The sequence below is a fragment of the Maylandia zebra genome, linkage group LG5, assembly GCF_041146795.1.
Source record: "Maylandia zebra isolate NMK-2024a linkage group LG5, Mzebra_GT3a, whole genome shotgun sequence".
Lineage (NCBI taxonomy): Eukaryota > Metazoa > Chordata > Actinopteri > Cichliformes > Cichlidae > Maylandia > Maylandia zebra.
Genome location: NC_135171.1, coordinates 33,390,029 through 33,413,231, shown reverse-complemented (window position 1 = coordinate 33,413,231; position 23,203 = coordinate 33,390,029). Strand labels below are relative to the sequence as shown.

The window sequence follows — 23,203 nt, the reverse complement described above, 5'->3', positions numbered from 1 at the left end:
ACTGTTTTTCTTCAAACACTGGCTCAGTTTATTAGACATACACACACACATACACACACGCGTCAAAAAAAATAATCTGGCAACCCACCTTTCCCCCCAAAAAGAAGAGACGAAAACACGAGAATAAGCACTTTTTTAAATACCTTTTTTTGTCTTTAATGTATTTACAAGCTTTAATCTGCTCTGTAGGTCTGAAGTGTTACAAGCATGTCATGTTCAGCGACTCTGGCCATTTGCTTTTTGAAGTTGCTCATTCCATCTGAATGAATCTGGTTTGTTCGTCTACGTTTGTGTGACAGTTCGGACTTGCATCGCTTCTTGAATGCATACCTCTACCTCTCATGAGGTGTATGTACATATCAATGCAGAGCAAGCCAAGGCTCAGGGAGACACTTCTTGGTTATTACAAGATAACCTTTGACCTTGGACAATGTTAATAGTTCCTGTGCATTCAACTCCTCTTTTTTTTTTAATCTTTGCTTCCCCTTCATCCCAAAATAATTTTGCTTTACTCTGTTTTAAACCAAACAGTGTGGAATCCGGGGAGGCTGTTTATTTCACAATTATTATTTTGTTATTATAATTAATTATATTGTTATTTCTGCCGTCTTGTTCTCATTGTGAGCATCTGCAAATGTTAAATAACTTTCATATTTGCAGTCCTTAAAAAAATAATAAATTAAAGAGTCCAGAACCTATGTATCTTTTAAGTCTCTTCTTAAAAAGTAACAAAAGAAAAGTAAGTTAAAATTTAAAAAAAAAATATTTTCTATGTATAATACAGGTATTTAGTGCTTCCACCGTTGGGATCCAAACTCAAAATGGCGGCATGTTTCAGAACCGTACCGCAGAAAAAAATTCCAGCCGTAAACATGTCGTCCTGCCCACGCAGCCATTTTGAAAGTTTGTTCTGCTGCGAGGATACAGTTCTACTAAGTCGCGTCCCCGGGTGTCTCCCTCGTCAATTATCTTCAGACTCCTCCTCTGCCTCGCGCAGCCAGGTGAAGAAGGCCGTGACGGACTTCAGGGCCACGCCTTTGCCCTGCTCCTCGGCCGGGTCTTTGCTCGACTCCCACTTGTAGAAAGCGTCCTCCGAGATGACGTCCTCATCATACAGGCAGTCAAAGAACATCCTTAGGAGGTCTAGAAGACAGACAAATATTCAACTGTCACCTTGTTTGACAAGTTCTTTTCGAAATTAGGTTAAAGTTGAACCCTGTTCCTTTTCATTCTAAAGGAACTAGAAAATAAATTTAAAACCAGCCAGAAGAGAAACAAGACTGATTGAAAAGTTACATTAACACAGTGAAGCCTTCAGGCAGGCAACTTAAACTTAAAGATTAGGCGTATTTTGCTAAATTTAATTCGTTTTTTAGTCGTCAAGACTTGAAACCAGCAAATGAGCACAGAAATTAATCAGGAAACAGTTTACTGAGGTCACAAATACAGTCAGCTGAAGACCATTTCCCCCCCATACACATTCTATATAATCCTGCCTTTTTGCAGCTAGAGAAGATGCCCCCTGCTGGTCATTACAATGAATGCTTGTTAAGGCAATACCAACTTCACCACAGTTCCATTTTTCATGCTGTTTCAGACTTAATCAGAGTCTTATCTTCTGTCACTGCTCTGTTTAGGGTGTATGGAATGGTACAAGACCGTAGGCTTGCAGTTAAAAATATAAAACAAGGTAGATGGAAATAATTTTTTTATGACCGTAGTAGAAAGCTACTGAAGTCTAGTGTTTTGTTCTTGGTCTTGTTTGGTTATCTGTGAGTGTTTGTGCACCTGTGCATGTAGTTTATGAATGCAGCTTTATATGCTTTATCTGACAAAGTGACACTCTAACCTCTTGTCTAAATACAGTCACTACTAGTTTTCATAGAATCAACATAAGCAGTAAAAAAAAATGTGACCATCTTTTATATACAGTCTATTGCAAACCCTACCTAACCCATGTTGACATAACTGCAAGATATATTTCCTTGAAACACATTATATTCTTATACCTTGAGAACTAAACTGCAGTGAAGTTCTCATCAAGTTTATTTATGCAAATCCTCCACAGAGAAACACTGAGACTTTTAGTTCAATCATTCTTTACCTTGGAAACAGCCACTAACTATTAAGAATTTACTTGTAAGAACTCTGTGGTGAGATCAAGTTCTTTAAATGAATAAAAAAAAATGTCTTAATCATTACATGTACAGCCACTTGTAGCCAGTATTTGAGCTCTAATCAGCAATAACAAAAGAGAGGCGCTAGTAAGGAAAGCTAAGAGCAGCAGGTTTTACTAGTTTTATAAACTATGATGCAGAACTTACTTGGAGGCTGATCGAGGGCAACGATCAGCGCCTGAAGTGCATAAAGTGCTTGCAGCTGTCGCTCAGTGTCTGAGTTAAGGTACTTGAGTAATACAGGCAATCTCCTCTGGATCATGGCCGTGTCCACTCGACAATTGGTGTTATCATCTGTACAGCAAAGCAGGAGGCAGAGTGAGTGCATGCTGAGCCGGCCCGCTCGCAATTTGGCAGAGTGTAAATATTGCAATCAGCGGTGGGATTTAAGCAGAACAGAGAAGTGTCTTCTCCAGGTGGTGGAGTGGCTTACCTTTCACTGCTGCCTTACACACAGCTGTCATCAGAGCCCTCAGGAAGGGAGACGAGCTCATCTGTGTTTCATCTAGATTTGCCTGGGAAACGGAGCAGAACTAGCTGTCATTGTCACATGACTCCACTTAGCAGGTAAAAAATACACTGCAACCTCACATAACTTTGCAGCAGCACATGTTTTAACTATGTTTTCCCCTTCAAACCATGTTTGGATTGCGTCCTCTGCTCAAACACTCAACTTCAACCACACCAGGATTATATTATACTCTGTATCAACACGTCACTTAACACCTACTTGTCCGCGAATGATCTGATACTCTGTTCTACTGTTCACCATATTTGCACAGTGTTTGAGTTATTTTCTGACATTTTTAGTAGTGAGTGCAGCTGTACAATGGTAAGTGGCAAATGGGTTGCATTTATGTAGTGCTTTTATCCAGAGAGCTTTGTAATTTCATACACACTGTTTGCTCAAAGCCAGGAGGCATGCTGCTGGTCTGACCATCATGAGTAACTGGGGTCAAGGAATCGAACCACAAACTCTGGTATTGGTGGACTTCTGAGCCCCAGCTGTCCACTTCTGTAGAGTCAGGTACTATAAGAGCAGGCTACATTAAAACAGTTGGCATGGCTTCTGGTTCTATCGTCATTCGAGCTGGCTACCTCAAGCTTGGTCTCCTCAGACATCTTTAACACGTCGTCCTATTCATGTATTAACATAACAGGATAAAGATGAAAACAGGAAAAGTAAGAAAAAAAATACAACTGAACAACAATGATGAAGCACCACGAGGTGCAGTGCTCAACATAAGAGAACAGAACAGAAAGACAGTGGAAGGCAGAAAAGTCACAAAAACGTTCAGTCCTTATATTTATGTCTCTTTTTAATTGCACCAAAGGCTGTAAAAAGGCACATTTTCAGAATCCTATATCTAAAAAATTAAAGCGATGGAAGAATAAAAAATGCAAACACCACGTCTGTTCTCATTCCATACTTTTAATTTAAAAAAAAAAAAAAAGCAACACAGCAAACGACGGCCTGCCGCTCCTCTCTGCTTTTAGCCACTCGGTCACACAGTTTGTGTGATGTTTGAGCTCCTGAGTAACGTCGCTTGTCATACCTCCACCCAGTCAAAAATCTGCTCATCACTGGCCATATCCTCCAGGAGGAGTCTCTCCAGATGCTGGCTCATCTCCTCAGGAGACAAGACCCTTTCGGGCAGAGCTGCCTCAGGATTGGAGCTGTCTGACTGAAGAAACTGGAGTTTCTGTTGATGTGAAAATGACAGGAGAGGACAAGAAATGAAAAGGTGATGAAAAGGGGGAAAAAAAAGGTTTTCCTGTTGTCTGTTTACATAGTTTTCTATAGAATTCCTAGGTAACACCTGATGACATCATGCAGATCTCAAAAAACAGCAACACATGAGCGATGAGGAAGCAGTGTGTAATCACACAATGAAAAAAGCTAAATTTTTGGACCCTAATGTTAACTTCTATCTGACCTAGTGACCAATGAAAGAAATCAAAATGTTGTCAAGTCTGAGCCTGACACTAACCAACCTGTTGTAAGATGAAGGCCTGGACATCCTCTCCCTCTGGAAGAATGTCGGTCCAGTTGAGGCCAGATTCCCTCCATAAAGAACCTACAGTCCTATGGCTCTGTGGAAACACAACAAGACAAAAGTTAAACCTCTCCCCTCACACACATCTTCTTGCATTTTCAACATTTTGAAGGCGAGGATAAGGAGCATAGATACTTACACAGATATATTATTCATTAGTCCCTAATCTTCATTGATTAAATGTTACTGAGGTCATGAGAACAGATAAAAAACAAACAAACAAAAAAAGTAAAAATAATCATAAAAAACAACAATATAACATCTAAGCATTGCTTACCATGTGTTTGCATAGTAAGTGCAGTATTTCAGATATAAGGATCCCAGCTCTTCCCACAGGAAGCAAGGGTTTGCTTAATTCACTGCAAACAGAGACGAAAGAAATTGAAGTATACATGTTTTTCCCCCTGTCACACACAGCTTTGTTTACAGCAAATGTGCAATCAGACCAATTATTTAAACACATGTGCAGATGTAACCCTCATGTTTTTTTTTTTTTTATGTCTGATGGAAGGTAATCTGAGACTAAAGTGTAGATAAATTGGTGGCAGAGGTGAATTTATTTCTGAACAAATGTAGCAAATCTTTCATTTTCAGTTATTTGTACCTAAAGAGCTCTTTCATAGAGAAGCCCCCCTCCTTCAACACAGGGCTGAGCAGCTCAGCCAGGTACAGCCAGATGTGAGGAATGTCGATGGCCATGTCGTCCGCTTGCTCCAGCGTGTCTGCAAACCTGAGAAAACAAAGACAAAGAGAAGACCAAGCAGTGATTAGATGTGACAGTGCTTCAAACTTTATTTCCACTTTAATAAACAATGTTAAAAATACTGCAATGTGCTTTTTAAAGGATATACTTTCACTTTAATGTGTATTTCCATTGCAAGATTGGTCCAAAATTTCAGTGCCAAATAAATCAAATAATAAAAAATGGGTAAGAAGAAAGTAAATAGAAGAGTTCTAGTGATCGATTGAGTATTGGCCACTAAGCAAGTGCACTGACCCTTTGTAGAACTGGGCCTTGGGCACGGTTCCCTGCTGCACCAGCTGGAAGAAGAGCTGGCCCATGTGGTCCCGTGTGATCTGACTGCGCTCTAGGGTCGACTCCACCCCAACGCGCACAAAGATGTGAAGCTGGGAGCCCAAGTCAAGCTCGTCCACACACTGGATAGCCTCCTGCAGAAAATGAAGATATATTGTCAAAACTGATTCAGCTGGAAATTACTGAAAAATTTAAATACTGAAATTTTCCATTCTAGCAATTATAAATCATTAAAATATCAAACACGGTTCATTATCTTACCCTGCTGGTGGATTTAAACTCACACAAATCTTGGTTAAAGCTTACAACATATCTTAAAGGGGTATGAAAAATACAAAATGCATGCTTGCCTTAAAGAAAATAACTTATTTAATCATGAATGAATCTTCTGGAAAGATCACTGTTAATATTCATGTAAAGCAGAAGCTTGCTGATGCGTATTAGAAGTTGTGCACCGTAAACTTCACCTACTGCTCGTGAATGTCATACCTTGTAATCATTTATGTGTAGAAATTCGTCAATAATAGACTTGGACTTCCTCTCGATCCCCTCCTCAGACAGGGCTGGTCTGTCTGGGGTCTGGACCACTGGCTCAGGTTTCACTGTAAACATATAAACACAAGTCCCAACTTTGCCTTTTGGTGGAAAGAACCGATGGCTGCTCTAAAAAGTAAGTTCAACACACCCCACAAATCTTCTTATCTGGATTGAGTTACATAAACACTGACAATCAGGATAAACAGTCACACGAAGGTGGTTGGCAAATAGACAATTATACTCAGGGATTTCTAAACCTAAGCACCATATAGCAGTATAGTGTTAAAAAGTGCAGAATGAATATCTGTGTGTGCTTATAGTGTTTGAAGTTTTCATTCGAATTGAAAAAGTGCTTTATAAATAAAATCTATTTAAAGCCAGGAAGGAAAGCTGGCTGTGCAAGTTAATAGACTCATTACTACTGACTGATCATTAAACCACAGGAAAATCTGACTACATTAGCCTACAACACCGTAAAGCACATCAAGAGGTGTTAGATGACCTTAGAAATATTGAAGTAAATAATTCAAACTGGTAAGTAGGTTTACTACTTTTATATAAAGTCAACAAGCAAGTATATGGTAATACAACCCTAAAAATGTAAACAGGTTTCTTTTAATACAAAACTACAAATTTTCTATAAAATGCACCAAATCAGGTGTTCCTGAGAATTTAAATTTCCTACCAATGCTCATTTAAAAAGACCTCAGACTCTCTCACTATCTGAGTATCAATGTCCAGGAATGATAGGTATTTGATTGATGGAGCTTTTGTACATGAAATGTACCCTGGTAAGAAGTGGGCTACCTTGTTAACACCAAAAACTCAGGGTTTCGCTTGTTTTCACCTGAAAACTGAATGAAATATGTAAACTGCAGAGGCTGAGCAGTGTTCTCACCAGGCTCCCTGACTCTACTGCGCTCCATCTCCGTTTTGTCCTCCGTGACACTCGGTCTCCGGGGCTCGGCTCCCTCTCGCTCACGGTCTCTTCGCGGCTCCTCTGGGTTCGGACTTTCCAGCAGCTCTTTAGAACTTCCTCCCCTGATGAACGGTCCGGGCCGTGCTGATGGCGCTGCAGAGATTAGTGGCTTGTCACTGCGCTCTCTGCCTGTACTGGCACGACTTTTTGTGAAGGGGGGAGGAAAAAAAAAATCAAGTCAAACATGATGTTGCTCAATAAAAGGATATTCGAGAAATCAGCAGACAATCAGGAGGAACAAATAAGAGCTGGAGTTGTTTTTTACCTTCCTAGAGTTCTCCTGGAGTCATATTCTGGGTTCTGGGGAGGTGTAGTGGAGGGCTGAGGTGAGAGTGTCGGCTGCAGTGCAGAGTAACGGTTCAGGCCAGTTGTCCGTGACAGGTCTGTAACAGGAAGAAGAAAAATTCAATTCAATTCAATTTTATTTATATAGCGCCAAATCACAACATAAGTCGCCTCAAGGCGCTTCATAGATACAGAGAAAAAAACCCAACAATCATATGACCCCCTATGAGCAAGCATTTTGGCAACAGTGGGAAGGAAAAACTCCCTTTTAACAGGAAGAAACCTCCGGAGGAGTGATCACATTTGGTGTTATTAAATCTCAGTTCTATGTATTCCCTACAGCAAAGAAAGACACGGCTCAAAGTGGTCTAACTTACAAAATGATCTTTAATTTTACATATTCCGGAATATGGAGACCCGAACACACTAGCTCAGGTCTGAAGCACAAACAGGAAGCCTAGTTATTCATATAGACGTCACACAAACTTTAAGTTTCGATCAAACACTCTGCTTAGTTTCACTTTCTGCCTGCAGTTACCATGCTCTGCAAAAACATGCAGTTTCCTGTCAGCCTGCGACCTAGTCTCAAAGCTGGCCCTCTCTTATACATAATACAATATAGTCAACAAAATAAGCATTAAAATATATATTTAAATCCCAACAGTGTCAAATCAGCCAGAGTGCTGATTCGACTCAGTCACTATGCAGCATAATCTGTCCATAGCAGCTTTAAAAGTCCAGCCAACCCCCAAACGTATGGATGCCACAATCCACTTCGGCCCTGAAAAGCTTCTGTCACCCACCTATACTTATCATTTCATGGTTTTCATCTGCAGGTCCCACTCTTGTAAACTCCAGAGAGCCTGAGAATTACTGCTCCATTACTCAGCAACTAATGAGCAGACCATTAACTTTAACTACCCAACAACCAAAAGAAATAAAACAGCAGTGGATCAAAAGCTATTCAGATACATAAAGGATATGACAAAATGTAAAATCAAATCAAAGCTTTCTTTTATTAGCTTTGAATACTTTTGATTGCAAGTAATTCATAATAAAACATTTATGGGTTTTTTTTTGTGTCCCGTTTGGATCTTTAGCCATCAGAATTGTTGTCTTAAGGCCAAGAAAGATGCCAAGCGGATTTATTTTACCAAGTGGATCATCATGGCCTTGCCATATTGGTCCATTTGATTGACCTTTATTATAATTATGAATTTATTTTATTTTCAGTTGCTACAAACGGGACAGGACAGGGAGAAAGAATGAAAGAAAGAGAGGGAGAGAAAGAAAACCAAAGGGGAGAAGAGACTGTGAGAAGGGGGGGAAGAAAGAAAAAAAAAACAAAACAAAAAAAACAAAACACCTGGGTCACCTGTATGGAGAAAAAAAAAAGAGAAAGCAAACAACAAAGAGCAACATAGTAAAAAAAACAAAACGGCACCATCACAAACTAGCTAGCAGTAGATATCAGTAGATACTAAATAATAAACGATATTGTGCAGCACGCAAGATAGACAGCGCACAATGTGCTTTGAGGCAGCAGCCAAGAAAGCTGTAGTCCGCGTCTGTGAATACCCGTGTGTACACCTGTGTGCATACCTGTGTGGATCAGCGCGCTTGCATTCCAAAGGTTTCTCCATGTAATGATCTGCTATGGAGTGTGGGGAGCCACAGCCCCGTCCTCCAGGGTATGAAGCAGGTATGGAGGAGATCAAAACTCCAGACATCCAGAGGCCCCCAGAACACAAGAGACCAAGGAAGACCAACAGAGGGGCAGCCGCGCCACTGTCCCAGTAAGAGCTGAGGAGAGTCCCAGATGAGGGCTCACTCAGCAGCCGCGGAGCAGAAGCCAGGGGGAGTTGCAGTGACGCGCCCGTGAGCTCCGCCGGCAGCCAGCTGTGCCTGAGTGACCGAGCCCCAGGCCGAGAGGCCGGGGGCACCCCACCTCCGAAGTGGCCCGAGCGAGCCCCAGGCTCCAGGCCCCGATAAGCGGCCGTCAAGGAGTGAGCCGGTGTGTACCCGGACGCCCACCCCCACACACAAAGAACCACCAACGCACCGACACCTGAGGGAGTCCGCCACTGGCAGGGGAAGTGGTGGTGGGTGGAGATAGGCCTCCAAACCTTGGAGGGCATAAGATGTCCCCAGAGAGGTGGCGTCTGACACCCAACCTGACATATAGACACAGACATACAGGCACACACAGACACAAACATCCATTCCCTCATGCTCTCATATGCACTCACTCCACACTCAACCAACGTGGAGACAGACATAAAGAGACGCTGTACAACGATCACACTCCCCAAGCGTACTCTACGAACTGGGTCTAGGTACCCTTACCCCTGGAGGGGGGCATGGAGCTACCTGCTAGAGAGCAGCAGGTAAGCGCATGGTCCCTCCTGCTAGCCCTCAATGTCTACGTGTATTTAAAATTGAGAGGTGGGCAACGACGCCAGGGGTGAGGTGTACACCCTGATGGTAATTTGGACTCCGTGTATCGTGCCCACCCCCAAGATCCTATATGTATGTGTAATGAGAGTGTGAGTAATGTGAATGTCTAAGTTGTGGGATAAAATTGAGGCAGAGGCAGCCAGAAGGGGACGGGGGGGTAGCCTCCTCTGCACCCTGGTGACATACCCCTACTCCAAGGCCCTGCATGTGTGGGTGGTTGTGGTGGAGCGGGAGGGGGGAGGCAGCTGGAGATGGGGAGGGAAGGAAGGGAAGGGCAGGTGACCCCTCCCTGGGGCCTGCTCCCCCGCTGACCCCAGTAGGCACCCCCATACTCCGCGACCCGCCAGGGAAAGGGGGCCCAGGCCCATCCAGACCGGGGCCCAGTGCAGCAGCGCCTCCCGGCCCCACAGAGCTCGGGACAGTCCACCCAACCCCACCACAGAGAAAACTGCACCCACCCCACCATCCACTCATCTTCCAGACTACATAAGACAATAGACGCCCAGGCTGAGATCTTCCTCCACCTCTCCTGTATCTCCCCCTCCTGCAGAGAGTTCCTGAGGAGAGGAAAGCTCCTGCAAGGTGTGACAATCTCCCCCACCAGTTGAAGAGCCCCCCAGGTGGCTCGACGCACCGGCGGCACCCTGCGCCAGGGATGGGCCCCCATGCACCCACCCGCCCACAACCCTGGCAACACACAAACCAGGACCCAAGGCCCCGAGGCCCGGCCAGGGCCCCAGCCCAGAGACGGCGCGCCCCCAGAACCTCACGCCCATCCCGGACCCACCCAGGGGCAGCCAGGCTACCAGGTCAGTAACCCACGTCCGTCAGCACAGACCCTCCCCTAGCCCCGCTGCACGCAGCCACGAGGAAACAGTCACCCGAGAGCCAAAAGAGCCCCCAACCGGACATGACCGCTACCCCGGGTTGAGCCCCCCAAGGAAGATGCCTCCGGGGAACCCCCCGACGCCCTAAGCTTGTCCCTACCCCCACACCAATCACAACAGTGAAGGTGGGACCAAACTATGACCCCCCACTAGGTGATGGAGCTGATCAAAGGAGCCCAGAGCAATTGATCTGGTGTGGTGGCAGAGGCTGTATCAAGACTAATGTAATCTAATGGATAATTTCTATATTGGTTAGAATTAAGATTATTTTTATTTTTCCAGTTCATGAGGACTGTTTTCTTGGCTATGCATAGGGCAGTGAAAAACATATGGGCGATATTCTTTTCTGAAGTGACATTATCTAAGCTGCCCAACAAACACACTAAGGGGGAAGTTGGAATGTTACATTTCAGACACTTCGATAAGTCTTCACATATCTCGCGCCAAAACTTCTGAACTGGTGGACAGAACCAAAGAGCGTGAATGTAATTGTCTGGTGTATTGCCTTGACAGTGTGAGCAGTTGTTGGAAGATGTAAAGCCCATCTTGAACATCCGATGACCTGTATAGTGCACTCTATGTAGTATTTTGTATTGTATTAATTGCAGACTGGGATTTTTAATCAATTTAAAGGTTTTTAAGCATACCTGAGACCAGAAGTTTTGGTCTAAGCTGACTGATAAATCTGCTTCCCACTTTGCAATAAGAAGGGATATTGATTCATCTAATTTAGAAAGTGTTCTGTATATTTTAGATAATAATTTGGGGGATTTAAGAGTAAGGAAATGTGCCGCACTTGGTGGTGTTTGTAATTCAACTTGACTGAGGTTAAATTTCTTTTTTACTATGGATTTAATTTGTTGATATTCTAAAAACCTTGTCTTGTTGATCCCATATTGTTCAACTAGTCTGTGAAATGGAATAAATTCTGTTCCCTCTAATATATGTTCTAAGTATTTAATTCCTTTACAACTCCATTCTGGGAAATTAATCATATTATTGTTTTGTAATATGTCAGGGTTGTTCCAGATAGGTGTACGTTTGCATGGGATTAATGAAGACTCCGTTATTTTTAGAAACTCCCACCATGCTGTCAGAGAAAAGCTGATGTTGATACTTTTAAAGCATTCATGTCTTTTGATGTTTGAGCTGATAAATGGTAGGTCTGAAATCTCTAGATCCTTGCATAGTGCCTGTTCAACATCTAGCCAGGGCTCATCTAAGAAGGTATGTTTTGACCATTCTGAGATGAACTGAAGCCTGTTGGCTAAGAAGTATTGGTGAAAATTAGGCAGATCATTTATGGTTATTTGAAAGACCTTTCCAGGTCAAACAGCAACACCTTCCCAATTTACCAGGGGGAAAAAGCAACACATTGGGAATCACAGCTACACAGTTTTTCCTGCATACAGGAATGTTTGGCACTCCCCAAAGAGGTTTTATACAAAGAGGATAATACTGTCACTAAATCTAAACTAAACTAAAACTAGGCATTGCTACAGATGGTTACTGAGACATCTGTGTGAAAGTGAACCGATCATGCTGATGCACACTGTCACCCACCAAAGGCCTTGAACTCACAAGCTGAACTTTTTTTAAATATAAATCTCAATTTATGGAGAGAAGTGTTTATGCCTGCAAAGCAATGCTGCTCCTAAGGTTGAATTATTTTGAACTAAAAGTGCTGCAAGTGCATTGCACTGGGGGAGTTTTTGCCCTGAGGACTTTGAGCGCTGTCAACGCCGAGCTTCACAGGATTTGTATAGAAAATTGATGCTTCCTGTGGAGACGGAGCCTAACAGCCACGGGTCAGAGCGTGGAGAGTGTGGAAGAAAGCAGTCTTTGTTTTCAAAAATTTCACACAGTACCTGCTCTTCATGCATCCTGATGCTTTTACTGTGACACATCTGAGCCAGCTGCAGCTACAATCTCACCATCAGACCTGATTTTCGACATTTTTGGGGGGCCAGTCACAAGGCACTGAAGATGTATTTCTTATCATTTCTAATGTTATTCCATCGAGTCTCACTGACAGCCATTTATTGTATTTGAAAGATGTTTGTAAATTGCCAAAACTGACTTAGTGTCAATAAATCAGCAGCTGAAAGCTGAGCGATGCTCCCAACTTTGCCATTTTAGTGTTTTAGTACAACTAATGAGCCTCTGAGACTCGAGATGAAAAGACTGTTATGACGACCACAGTTTGTACAGTGTGCTCGGTTCTGTTTTTCCAAGTTTTGCTAATGATGTTATAGCTTGTTGTGGCATCTTACCTGAGTCGCTGGCTTTGGCTCCTCCGCTGCTGCCCTTCACCCACGTGACTTGAGCCCGTGGGCCGAGCTGGATCTTCTCATCCATCTGAGGCTGCGGGAACACAATAATTCAGAAAAAAAGCTTCACAATCTCTGCCTTTAAGCTGGAGAGGAGCAGTATTTTAAAAGGACAAGGAAGACTGACAGGTATAAGGCCAAAGGAAAAATGTAACGTGAGTGTCAAGTGAGTATCCAGTTAAATGGGGCTGTAAATGACGATAGCACCTAAAATGCTGCCTCTATACCAGACAGCTTCTGGGATATTTGGTTCTCTCTTATAGACTAACAGTTAAAACTGCCAGAGTGCTTCCAGCAGAGGGCGCTCCAAAAATGAACTAACTTCTTTTACCCAGCAATAGTTATAGTTCCATCAGGATGTCAGTATATGCATAACTGAGCATGTAGAGTTATGTAGATGGGAACAGAGGACATTGATGTACTCGGCCCAGTTATGATTATCCTTAAGAGTCATCTTGAGTCTGCGTAAACAGTTATCTTCTGTGTGCAAAAAAAAAAAACACCAGCCAGCTGAAAAGGGGCTTTAACATGAGATGAAAAAAACAAACACATGTTGAATGGAAAACAAACTTGTCACAACATGAAAACCATCCCACAATTTGTTTATATTACAATGCAGAATTGAGAAAGTTCAGCCAAGTCTGAGAATCTGAGAGAACAAAGCAGCCGCACATTACCCACACACCATCAGACCCATTACACAACATGCTGCAACAAAACACTGTCTGTGACAGGTTTCTAATTAGAGCTCATTTCTGATACTTCCATCATCACTGGTGCCTCCTGAATTGACGGATTCACTAACTCACGGGTTTTCAAACCTTTTCTAGCATGCCCTTTTTTTGAAGCCAAATTTTTTTAAACCCATACCCTGCAATTTTGTTTAAAAACTATTAACAAGAATCCAAATTTAATTTTAGTGAGAAACAAAAAGTCTGTACAACAATCTCGTCTATCCTGCCCTCCAAAATTACATTATTTTATCTTAGTTTTCCCACGGTGCTCCAAACTCCTCAGTCTGAGAACAAGTGATTTTGCTAACTGTGAGGAGAAGAACTAATCAACATAATGATGATTTTTCTTTAAAAAAAAAACCTGTTTAGACAGTCTGCTATTTTTAGATCTCACTCTGGAAGTTCTGACCACTTGTTCTGGGTGCTCAAACCTGTGCCGAGAGCAAACATCAATTCTGTTTCAAACTGACCCCAATTTCATGTGAGGGACAGTCATCACTGGTGCTGGCCGCTACACCTCCAGTTATGATTGAACAGTTTTCATTTGATGAGTTCAGGCCAAAGTCATGGTCTCAGGTGAGGAGTGAGACCTGGTGCATGTTCATTTTTAAGAAAAAAAAAAAGAAACATTCATCGTGTTGTTCACTTTGAATTTGTCCCTCGGGGTGAGACTGTCAGCCAGGAGTTCTAATGTAATGTCCTGAGTGATCTGAGGGGGAGTATTCACAGGAAACAATATGAACTCGATTGTCATTGTATTGGCTAAAAGTGCAAAGAAAACGGATGGATTTTCATGCCCACATCAACAAAATCTTTGCTCACCGGCCAGAGGTGCCTTCCTGCAACACTGCCCACATGCCGAATATGTAAATTCAGTTGAAAGATCATTGTTTTGACATCACAGAGTTTACTAGTCACATAGTGAATTTTGCTGTGTGGGGGGTAAAAAAAACAAACCCCACTATTTGTACGTAAAAACTCCAAGGACTCTATTTCAACGCCACTAGAAATACTTAAATAAATTAAAAATTAAAAAAAAAACCCCAGCAATGGCAGGATGTTGGTCAGGTGACAGACAGATTTTGGAGCATGTGGAAAACCAGGTGGATTGCTGGCTGTGCAGAGCAATAGCTGAACTGAACAGAGAGTCCAGAGTGCAGAGCACTAATCTGAGCAAATAAAAGGTGAAATTGAGAGCAGAGCAGCCAAATTGAATATGTTTCTGTTGTGAGAAATAGAAGAGCTTCAGACTGAGGCCGTGCAATGTGCACAGAGGAGGAGAAAAAGGCTGATCTGTTCACTTGAGCAAAACTCATTTTAACTTTCCAATTAGTTTCTTCTTCTTCTTCTACCATAATTAAATATACATATATATTTATGTTATTAATTTTGTCATTGTACTTGTTAATAGAATAATAAAACATTTAAAAATCTTTTTGTGTCAGCAGAGAGTTTGGAATTTGAGTATCCTGACAATCCTACAGGTTGAGATGTATCATGATGTTGCAGGCAGTTTCTCTGTAGGAGTTTCTCTTCCAGTAGAAAAAGGGCACTTACAGCATATTGAACATTTCTAAGATTTATTAAAGGTTTTTCTTGTCTTTCCAGCTGGTGGCGCTCTAACTAATGGCTGAAGCTCATCTCAGGCTACGACCAGCATGGGCAGCATGTCTCACCTTGGAGATCTTTGGGATCTTGTTGGGGTCGATGGTCCTGCTGTTCTTCGTCATAGGCACAGTGTTCCAGGTCTCTTCTCTCTGCCCACGCTGATCTCTTTGATCTCGTGGATCTAAGGGGCATAAAGCAGGAAAAATATAGTTCCGTGGGAATTCAGCGACAATTCTGAACATTTTTCATCATTTCAGACACGCATTAAACACATGACGAAATATTATAGGTCATCTGACAGATGGGAGGGGGTAGGGGGGCTTCCTTTCTGCTGCTGGGCACAATAGCATCTCTGCGGGCTATAGGAACAGGAAGTCTGCCTGTATACTTGCAGGCTTCCTGAGTCACTGTAGCTGTGCCGATATGACTCTAAGCCTTAAAGAGGATTTAGACTGCAGGCCTGACCTGACCGCCTCTTGCTGTCCTTGGAGAGCAGCTGCTGGTGCACTTTTCTCTGCTCTTCCTGCTCTTCAATCTTAGCCTCTTTGTGGATCTGCTCAATTGTTTTCGGGCCCTGGTCAGCTCTCCTGGAAACCCAGTTGTGCTGGAAAAGAGAGAAAAAAAACACCAGATTCATAAAATACACCGAATAGTGTCAGTCAGATATAAACCAACTGAAACAACAACCAGAGCAAATTACCGTATTTCCCTTGTTTTATCATGATACACAGATCAGATCACATATGAGAAGCTGTCAGTCACAAAAGAAAATCACTAATAATTTAATGAGTGACCACACCTGACAGAAGATGTGTTAACAAGGTTTTCAACTTGCGACAGCCCATCATTTGTTATTAATATCTATGTGCGTGTCTATGACGCTGAGGATGAAGGTTTTTGTTTTTAAACAAAGTACCTTCTTGCTCATTTCAATTTCAAATTTGACAGGAACGTAGCACAGCAGGGATTTGAATTTTTCCTCCTTTTCGTATGAGATGCTGACGCTGATGCAAACAACTTGTGTCAGGCTAGAGTTAAAGAGCAATCTCAGCTTAATCAATGCAGATGCATCTACAGGAAAAACACAATATCAACCTTAACAGCGACACCACAGATGAGGTTTGATATATGTATAAAGCTGAACTGACAATTCTGTCTCATTTTCATTAGGCTTTTAAACTCAGGCTACAACAGCTAAACACAAACACAAAAACCCATAAAAGCACCCGTCACTGAGATGCTGGTTCGGTCCAGAGACAGCAGCAAATAACAAGGGGAAAAATAAACCGCATCCCAAGCTTTACAGGTGGATTTATTACTTGTGAACCTCTTCTTATTTTTACTATGAAGATGTTTTCCAATCAACAACTTCCAATTTCTAAACTAGACATGTTTATAGGTTTTTGACGTCTATGTAATTAAACATCTCAATCTAATCAGTTTATAAAATAAATAAAGCAGTCGATGCACGCAGCTTCTGTACAAGTGTTAAGGATATGTTTTTTAAAAACTGTGTTGCACCTTGTTAGCAAGTCAGTATCACTGGGAATGGTTTATACCCCACTTCCTGTTAACTGATTTGGTAACTGACACTCACATCAGACATAAATTTCTTCAGAGGTTATTGCAAACAGTGATAAAATAATAACTGGGCATAGTGGCATAGTAAGTGGTGCTATATCTACAAAATTGAATGGAATATACACAGTAGTATTTATTGTAGCGTCTAATGTTTTTGTGCACTGCAGTGAATAAACATCAATGCTTATTTAGAAGACAACAAACACCAGCAGCTTTTTACTAAAGCTTCTCTTCTAGATTTCCCACAGCTTAAGACAACCTAGATTTAAGACTTATTACAACTTTTATTTTGCCATATTCAGAATTAAATTTAAAACAAACTTAATAACAAGACTGAAGGAAAAACAAAAGCACATCAACTCCTCAGGGTTAGAGATGAAACTTGTTAGCTTTTTCGATATATTTGAGGTATTTTGTTAAAGAATTTTGTAGTAAAATTTCCCCATCTTGATTTTGCTGTTAGCCAACAATACATTTATTCTGAGCTAACTGACCACTGTATTTTAAGACTGAGATTTTAAATTGAAATAATACTTTATCAAATGCAAATGCAGACAGAATGGACATTAGCTGGATTTGAATCTGACAGTTCCAAACTCTATATGATATTTGATTGTGCAAATGTGTGAATAGCTCGTGTAATCTGATGCATTTATTGCCACTGAACATGTGACATGTGCACTGCATCTTAGACTCTCTATCCAGACTGCTTGCACACCTGTAGTGGGAACATATTTGAAGCTGACTATTTTCCGCTGTGTGCAACATGTGAGTAAAATATCCTGACCGGATTTTTCTAAAGTTTTCATCAGTTCATTCGTAAAAACAGAAGTATACAGCTAAAACGTGATCAGCACATACAAGCTTAAACAAGGTCAGGTATTTAAATACTCCAGGTTCATGTTTGTTTGAGGTTTGTTACTGTTTACTGTGTATTTTACCAGAAGGTGTAAAGATTCAATGGTGGAGTAGATATCATTTGAGCAATACTAGAGCAATACTAGATCAAAACACTGAAAAATCAATGAAATAAACCTCCGTGGGGGGAAATGCATTATTAGTTCATCTAAACATGGGCTGGGTTCTCCACTGAAAACAATTATCAGAAATGCACACACTCACCAATCTCAGGTCTATAACGTCCTGTAGCATGAACCGTATCCGAGATGAAGTCTTCCTCTCCTTGACGATTTTCTCCATCTGATTGAAATATTGATCCATCCGGGGCTGATGAAAGAGACAGACAAGGTTCATTTGAGATACGAAGGTTAAATTTTCAATTTCTTTAATGGACAGCAGGTCTGAGTGACTCACATTATTTCATTCTACTGACTGATTGTTCAGTTTATTACGTGGAGCGGGACCTGCCTGACCAACCAACATTAAATGGGAACATTTTGGGACGCAGCAGAACAAAAACTCTAATAACCCAAGATGAATGGACTCAATTCGACGTAATAGCTCGCCATTGAACAGAAATGTTCTGGAAATAATGAGATTAAACAAGATAAAACTCATCTAAAAAGGGAACAATGGCTGATTTATGATCAAATTCTTTAGGATTTTATGGCTCTCAACATATTCCAGAAGCAAACAAAGCAGATTTAAGTGGTTACGCTGAGTTCATAAGATTTTTGTAAGGGTGCAGTCTTTGTGCCAATTGGTTAGCTCTTTGGTAACTTTTTGGGGAATTTCTGCTTCTATCTACAGTAATAGCCCAGTAGTGCAGAGCTGATAGGAAAGAGGGGAGGAAGAGCGAAGGAGCAGCAAAGGGCGACAGGTTGGACTCAAACCCGGGCTGCTGCATTTAAGCTTTATGGCATATGCTCACTGCTCAACCAGTAGGCTGAAGTGGCACTGTGGGGCTGGTTATTGACAGCAGGAGGAAAACACTACATGTTAAAAAAAGACAAACAAAGACCCAAATATCACAACTGTGGCCTCTGTTGTCATCATTAGGTTTGTCTAACTAAGCCAATGTTCACATTTACTGAACTTTTGCTACAAATCAACTGAAACCATGTCAAATAAAACCAAGCAGCAACTTCTGGAGCTGAAACATGAAGCCAAGGCTAAAGTGCCAAAAACAAAAATTCCTCTGTGTTGTTCACTGCTGACAACCCATGTTAAAATACCCAACTTCATAGTACTAAAAACATGTTAACAACCTAGCATAAATTGGTTGAGGCCTCTATAAAGACTTTCCCCCCCTATATAACAACTTTACAGATGTTGATGTTGTAAATTAGGGATGTTAAACTCGTTTTACATTGTGGGCCACATACAGCCCAGCTTGAGCTTATGTGTGCCAGACCAGTGAAACTCCCCTTTCTGTTAGTGTAAAGTTTAATTACACATTTAATCCTTGACATATCGCAACATAAGAAAAACAAGTGTGATTTTGACAGTACATCTCAGGTTTTCTTTGTGATAAAGAAATGCTGCTGCAGTAGTAAATGAAAGTCTTTATGCTTAAATATGGAAATATGGAAAATTAGAGAAAAACTTCCGGTAAGTCATTGCAGAGACTGTTCTGTAATTACAAAACAGGAACTTTTTGTTAATTCAAAGAAATGGACAAAATGGCAAAACCAAAAAATAATCATGCAATCATTCTATTTTGATGGAATCAGGCAGAAGTTTAAGACTCGTTGTTTGGGCTTCAGTTTTGTTGAGCAAAATCTTCTAATTTTAAAATCTTTCATTAAGCTGAAACACAAGCTGTCTGTGCTCGAATGTTCCACCAGCTTCCTTGATTACCTCTTCAGGCTTTGTGAACATATCAGAACAGGCATATTTCAAATACGCTTAACCTAATAATAGTTTTGCAATGGCACAGGCATCCAGCCACAGCTTCACCAGCTCCAGCATCTGTTGTTGTAATTTCAGTTTAACATAGCGAGGTTTAAATGATTTAATACACTGCAAACACCAGGTTTATTTGTCTATTTGTGACTCATAAAAACACACAACCCCCTCCCCTGCAGTGATCAATCTTTTTGGTTAAAGAGTAGGTATGATGTCAGTCTGTTGAGATTTTCCTTGGTTGACTACAGTCTAGATGTTTTCCCTGCTGGTCAGAGGACTTGTCTTTTGTAGGGTGACTGGTACATGACAAGGATCAAACCACACATCACAGTGCAGCAGAGAGCAGTATGGCCTTTAGGTCAGTTATGTCTCTCCAAGCATCTAAGGACTCTTTCTGTGACCAGCTGAGAGTCACTGATATCTACAGGAGAGCCAGTCAGACAGAACAAAGCAGAGCATCGACTGCAGAGACACTGTGGGGATATCCCCGTTTCCTCATAACCTATATAAAGAGCTTCTCTGTTGCCTCTGGAACTGAATGTAGCCAAACCGTTGAAGGATCAAATCCCAACAGAACTTCTTTTTTCTTTTTTTGTGCTGCTGTAAACCAGAATCACCTCATCTCACCTCATCAGATTCACTTAACTGCTGCACAGCCAACGCTTACCTTGGTGGATATTAGCACAGGCATAATGATGTCAAAGTGCCATGCCTGTGTCATAAATATAAATTGATTCACCTTTGACTCTATCCATCCAAATATTGTCTGAACTCGTTCACTTTATTTCCGAGTCTGGCTTTAAGTTTTTAACACAGCCTCAGATAAAAGGTTTGTTCAAGGTCTCGCTGCAATGTCAAATCACCTCTGAATATGTAATGAATAACACTGTGCGTGTAGCACATTACACCAACAGCCTTCAGGTTTGTGCCAGTATGTACGAATCAGTGTAAATGTAACATTACTGTAAGTGTCAATCACATCTACCTTCACCGATTCTCTTTCTTGCCCTGACTCTGATACAACACGCAGCATAAATTCTGTACCAATTATCAGCAGAGGCTTATCTGATCTTGGCATAAATACTGGAAAACAGGAGACAGCTAACTGATTACGTCTATAAGTTAAATGTGCACACCAGCATCTCTAAGCTAACTATGAATAAACTTGTATAAGACCAAAATAAAATGCCTTGGGTTCAATGCTTGTCTCCAGGAACACCCCCCCCCCCCCCCCCCCCCCCCGAAAAAAAAAAACAAACCCCAAACCAAAAACGGTCTAGTCCAGGGGTAGGGAGCTCCAGGCCTCGAGAGATGGTGTCCTGCAGGTTTTAGATGTGTCCTTGATCCAACACAACTGATTTAAATGGCTAAATTAGCTCCTCAACATGTCTTGACTAAAACCTGCAGGACACTGGCTCTCGAGGACTAACGTTCCCTACCCCTGGTGTAGTCTATATGACCATAAACCACATTTTTACACCTTGGATGTAAATTTCTCTGCAAAACTTACACAGACAAGGTCAGACATTGTCAATTTGCAGATTCTGAGGTGTTTTATGCTAATTGTTTATCAATATTTGAGTGCAGTTCCTCCTGTTTCAAGTCTTAGCTTTTCATTTGAAGTCTCAGCAGGTAACTAAATACTTCCCCAAACACTGAAGACACTTAAACTTCACTATTAAACATAATAGTTAAACTATTAACTAAAACTATATATTAACAACCTAATAAAAGAACCTTCTCCGCCAGCTCACCTTTGCCTTTTCAAAGTCAAGGTCCTTGCCAATGGTGGTGAGTAGCCTGCACAGGCACTCCAAGGACTCCTCATCGTGGTTCTTGAGCAGCTTGACCACACAGTCATGCATAATGGCCTCTGTCAACATCTTGAGCTTGAAAAGCTCGCCGATGAACTTGATGTTGCCGATTGAACGCCGCCGGGCCTTGTCCTTTGCTTCCTCAAGCTCCTCCTGAAGCCGCTCACGCTCAGTCACCTAAAGAAAACAAGGAAACATCAAAGTTTAAAAATCTTATCTTGCCAGGAATGGAATATAGTCCAAATAAAATCCAAAGTAATACTTCTGAAGTCACAGATGACATACCGATGCAGCAGAGTCCAGCTCTTTCTGTTTCCTCTCAAACACCACATCGTCTACCTTGTCTTTCTCAAACTCCTTCTGGCAGCGATTTAGCAGCAGCTTGCGAAAGTTCACTGTGGTGTTGGGTTTGTCTGTCATCTGCACTCTGAGCTGTACGCGAACAAAGTTTGTAGTAAAGAGAAATTAGAGAAAAGACAACATCCCTAAGAATCTTTTAAGACTCAAGTCAGACCAAAACAACTGAAGTAGTTTTCATGTTATACTAAAGAAAAAAAATTTATACAAAAGCACACCAAAGCACACCCTTTTAGATGTAAAAAGTCATTTTAAACCCATTTTTATTTATATGCAATATTTACAATACTAACAATATAATAGCATAGTATAATAGTAACTTAGAATGAATATACCTACGGTATAATTTAAAGCATAACACAACCACAGCTCTGCGTCTTAATCGAGACAGTGATTGGCTTACCGTGGCGAGGCAGCGGCACATGTTTCCATAAGCCACGGAGAAGCTGGGCTCATCGATGGCCTTCTCGAAGACCAGGTCGATGACGCCTTTGAGTCTCTCCTCTGTGTCGATGGTCAGGTCTGTTACCTGCTTCATCAACTGGTTGAACTTCTGAGGCGTCAGCTTGTTCAAGATGCTCCGTACTTTCCTGAAGAGCTCCTGTAGGGAAGCCATCACGCAATCATAAATAGAACTTAATAACTCAGCTTATCAATCAGACACTGTATATTGAGTGAGTTCATTTAGTGGTAGGTTTAATTATTTAGGCGGCTAATTTTTGCTGTATTCTTTTATGTTATTTTGTGTGTTTTGCTGTCTGTGTATGGTATATTTGGCCCTGCCTGTGTTTTCTGAATCTCTGGATCCTCTGCGAGGCCCTCTCTCTTCAGGCCAGGCTTCCAGGCATTCTCTGCTTTTTTTAGCTGAACATCATCATTCACCACCACGTTCATGATGATCTTCCTGGGTGGAGGCCGTCGTTGCCCAATGCTCATTATCTGTGAATATAATGAAAGAAATCAAGAGAGAGTTAACATTGCTAATGACATGACTTAATTACATAAAAAATAATAAAAATAATAGGAAATAGGAAAAACAATAGGACACAAACAACACGACTACCAGGAGGCACTCATTGAAGTATAAATTATTCCAGCTCTGTTTAAATAGACTGCAGTGTGTCGGTGGCTACAAACCACCCAAGTATTTTCCGTGACTCTCTTTTGCATTTTTTCATTCATTTGATTGTGATTGACTTGCCAGTGGAAGTTCCTCCCATTGTTATTTTGAAAGTTCAAATGCACCTGACCAGCTAGCCCTACCACTTCCTGAATCGTGTTTTCCGTGCTGGCTAGCTTCTTGGCCAGGTTGCTATTGTGGCGATCCTCAGCTGCTTTTCCAGAGAGGATCTTATCCTGCAATCGGATGGACTCAAACACAACTAGTGACAGTTAATAGAGGACCCACAGCAGGTGGAGAGCTGGTTCCTGCCAATTATATCTCAAGATAGTGAAGTTGGAATGTATCGAGGAATGGGAGACTCATGGGAGAGGCATCTGATTATAATGCATACTGCACTGAATCCCCACAGTAGCGGCTGAGGTTTTGTTTGCAT

General features: G+C 41.6%; 1 protein-coding gene across 17 annotated transcripts in view; it reads right to left on the bottom strand.

Moving 5' to 3' along the window:
- Positions 1 to 128: 128 nt before the first annotated feature.
- eif4g3a (eukaryotic translation initiation factor 4 gamma, 3a) overlaps positions 129 to 23,203 on the bottom strand; it is a 72,385-nt gene continuing 49,310 nt past the window's right edge. For all 17 annotated transcript variants that reach the window (XM_012918143.5, XM_012918146.5, XM_012918135.5 and 14 more), the window contains 19 exons: positions 22,431 to 22,586; positions 22,051 to 22,248; positions 21,576 to 21,722; positions 21,231 to 21,467; positions 17,791 to 17,895; positions 15,553 to 15,691; positions 15,156 to 15,268; positions 12,689 to 12,779; positions 7,052 to 7,169; positions 6,706 to 6,929; positions 5,760 to 5,872; positions 5,232 to 5,404; positions 4,839 to 4,964; positions 4,512 to 4,593; positions 4,173 to 4,271; positions 3,734 to 3,880; positions 2,611 to 2,692; positions 2,325 to 2,471; positions 129 to 1,143 (listed from right to left, as the gene is read on the bottom strand). In XM_012918143.5, coding sequence (XP_012773597.2) covers positions 962 to 1,143; positions 2,325 to 2,471; positions 2,611 to 2,692; positions 3,734 to 3,880; positions 4,173 to 4,271; positions 4,512 to 4,593; positions 4,839 to 4,964; positions 5,232 to 5,404; positions 5,760 to 5,872; positions 6,706 to 6,929; positions 7,052 to 7,169; positions 12,689 to 12,779; positions 15,156 to 15,268; positions 15,553 to 15,691; positions 17,791 to 17,895; positions 21,231 to 21,467; positions 21,576 to 21,722; positions 22,051 to 22,248; positions 22,431 to 22,586 — 2,679 coding nt within the window. In that variant the 3' untranslated portion in view covers positions 129 to 961. The remainder of the gene's footprint in view (positions 1,144 to 2,324; positions 2,472 to 2,610; positions 2,693 to 3,733; positions 3,881 to 4,172; positions 4,272 to 4,511; positions 4,594 to 4,838; positions 4,965 to 5,231; positions 5,405 to 5,759; positions 5,873 to 6,705; positions 6,930 to 7,051; positions 7,170 to 12,688; positions 12,780 to 15,155; positions 15,269 to 15,552; positions 15,692 to 17,790; positions 17,896 to 21,230; positions 21,468 to 21,575; positions 21,723 to 22,050; positions 22,249 to 22,430; positions 22,587 to 23,203) is intronic.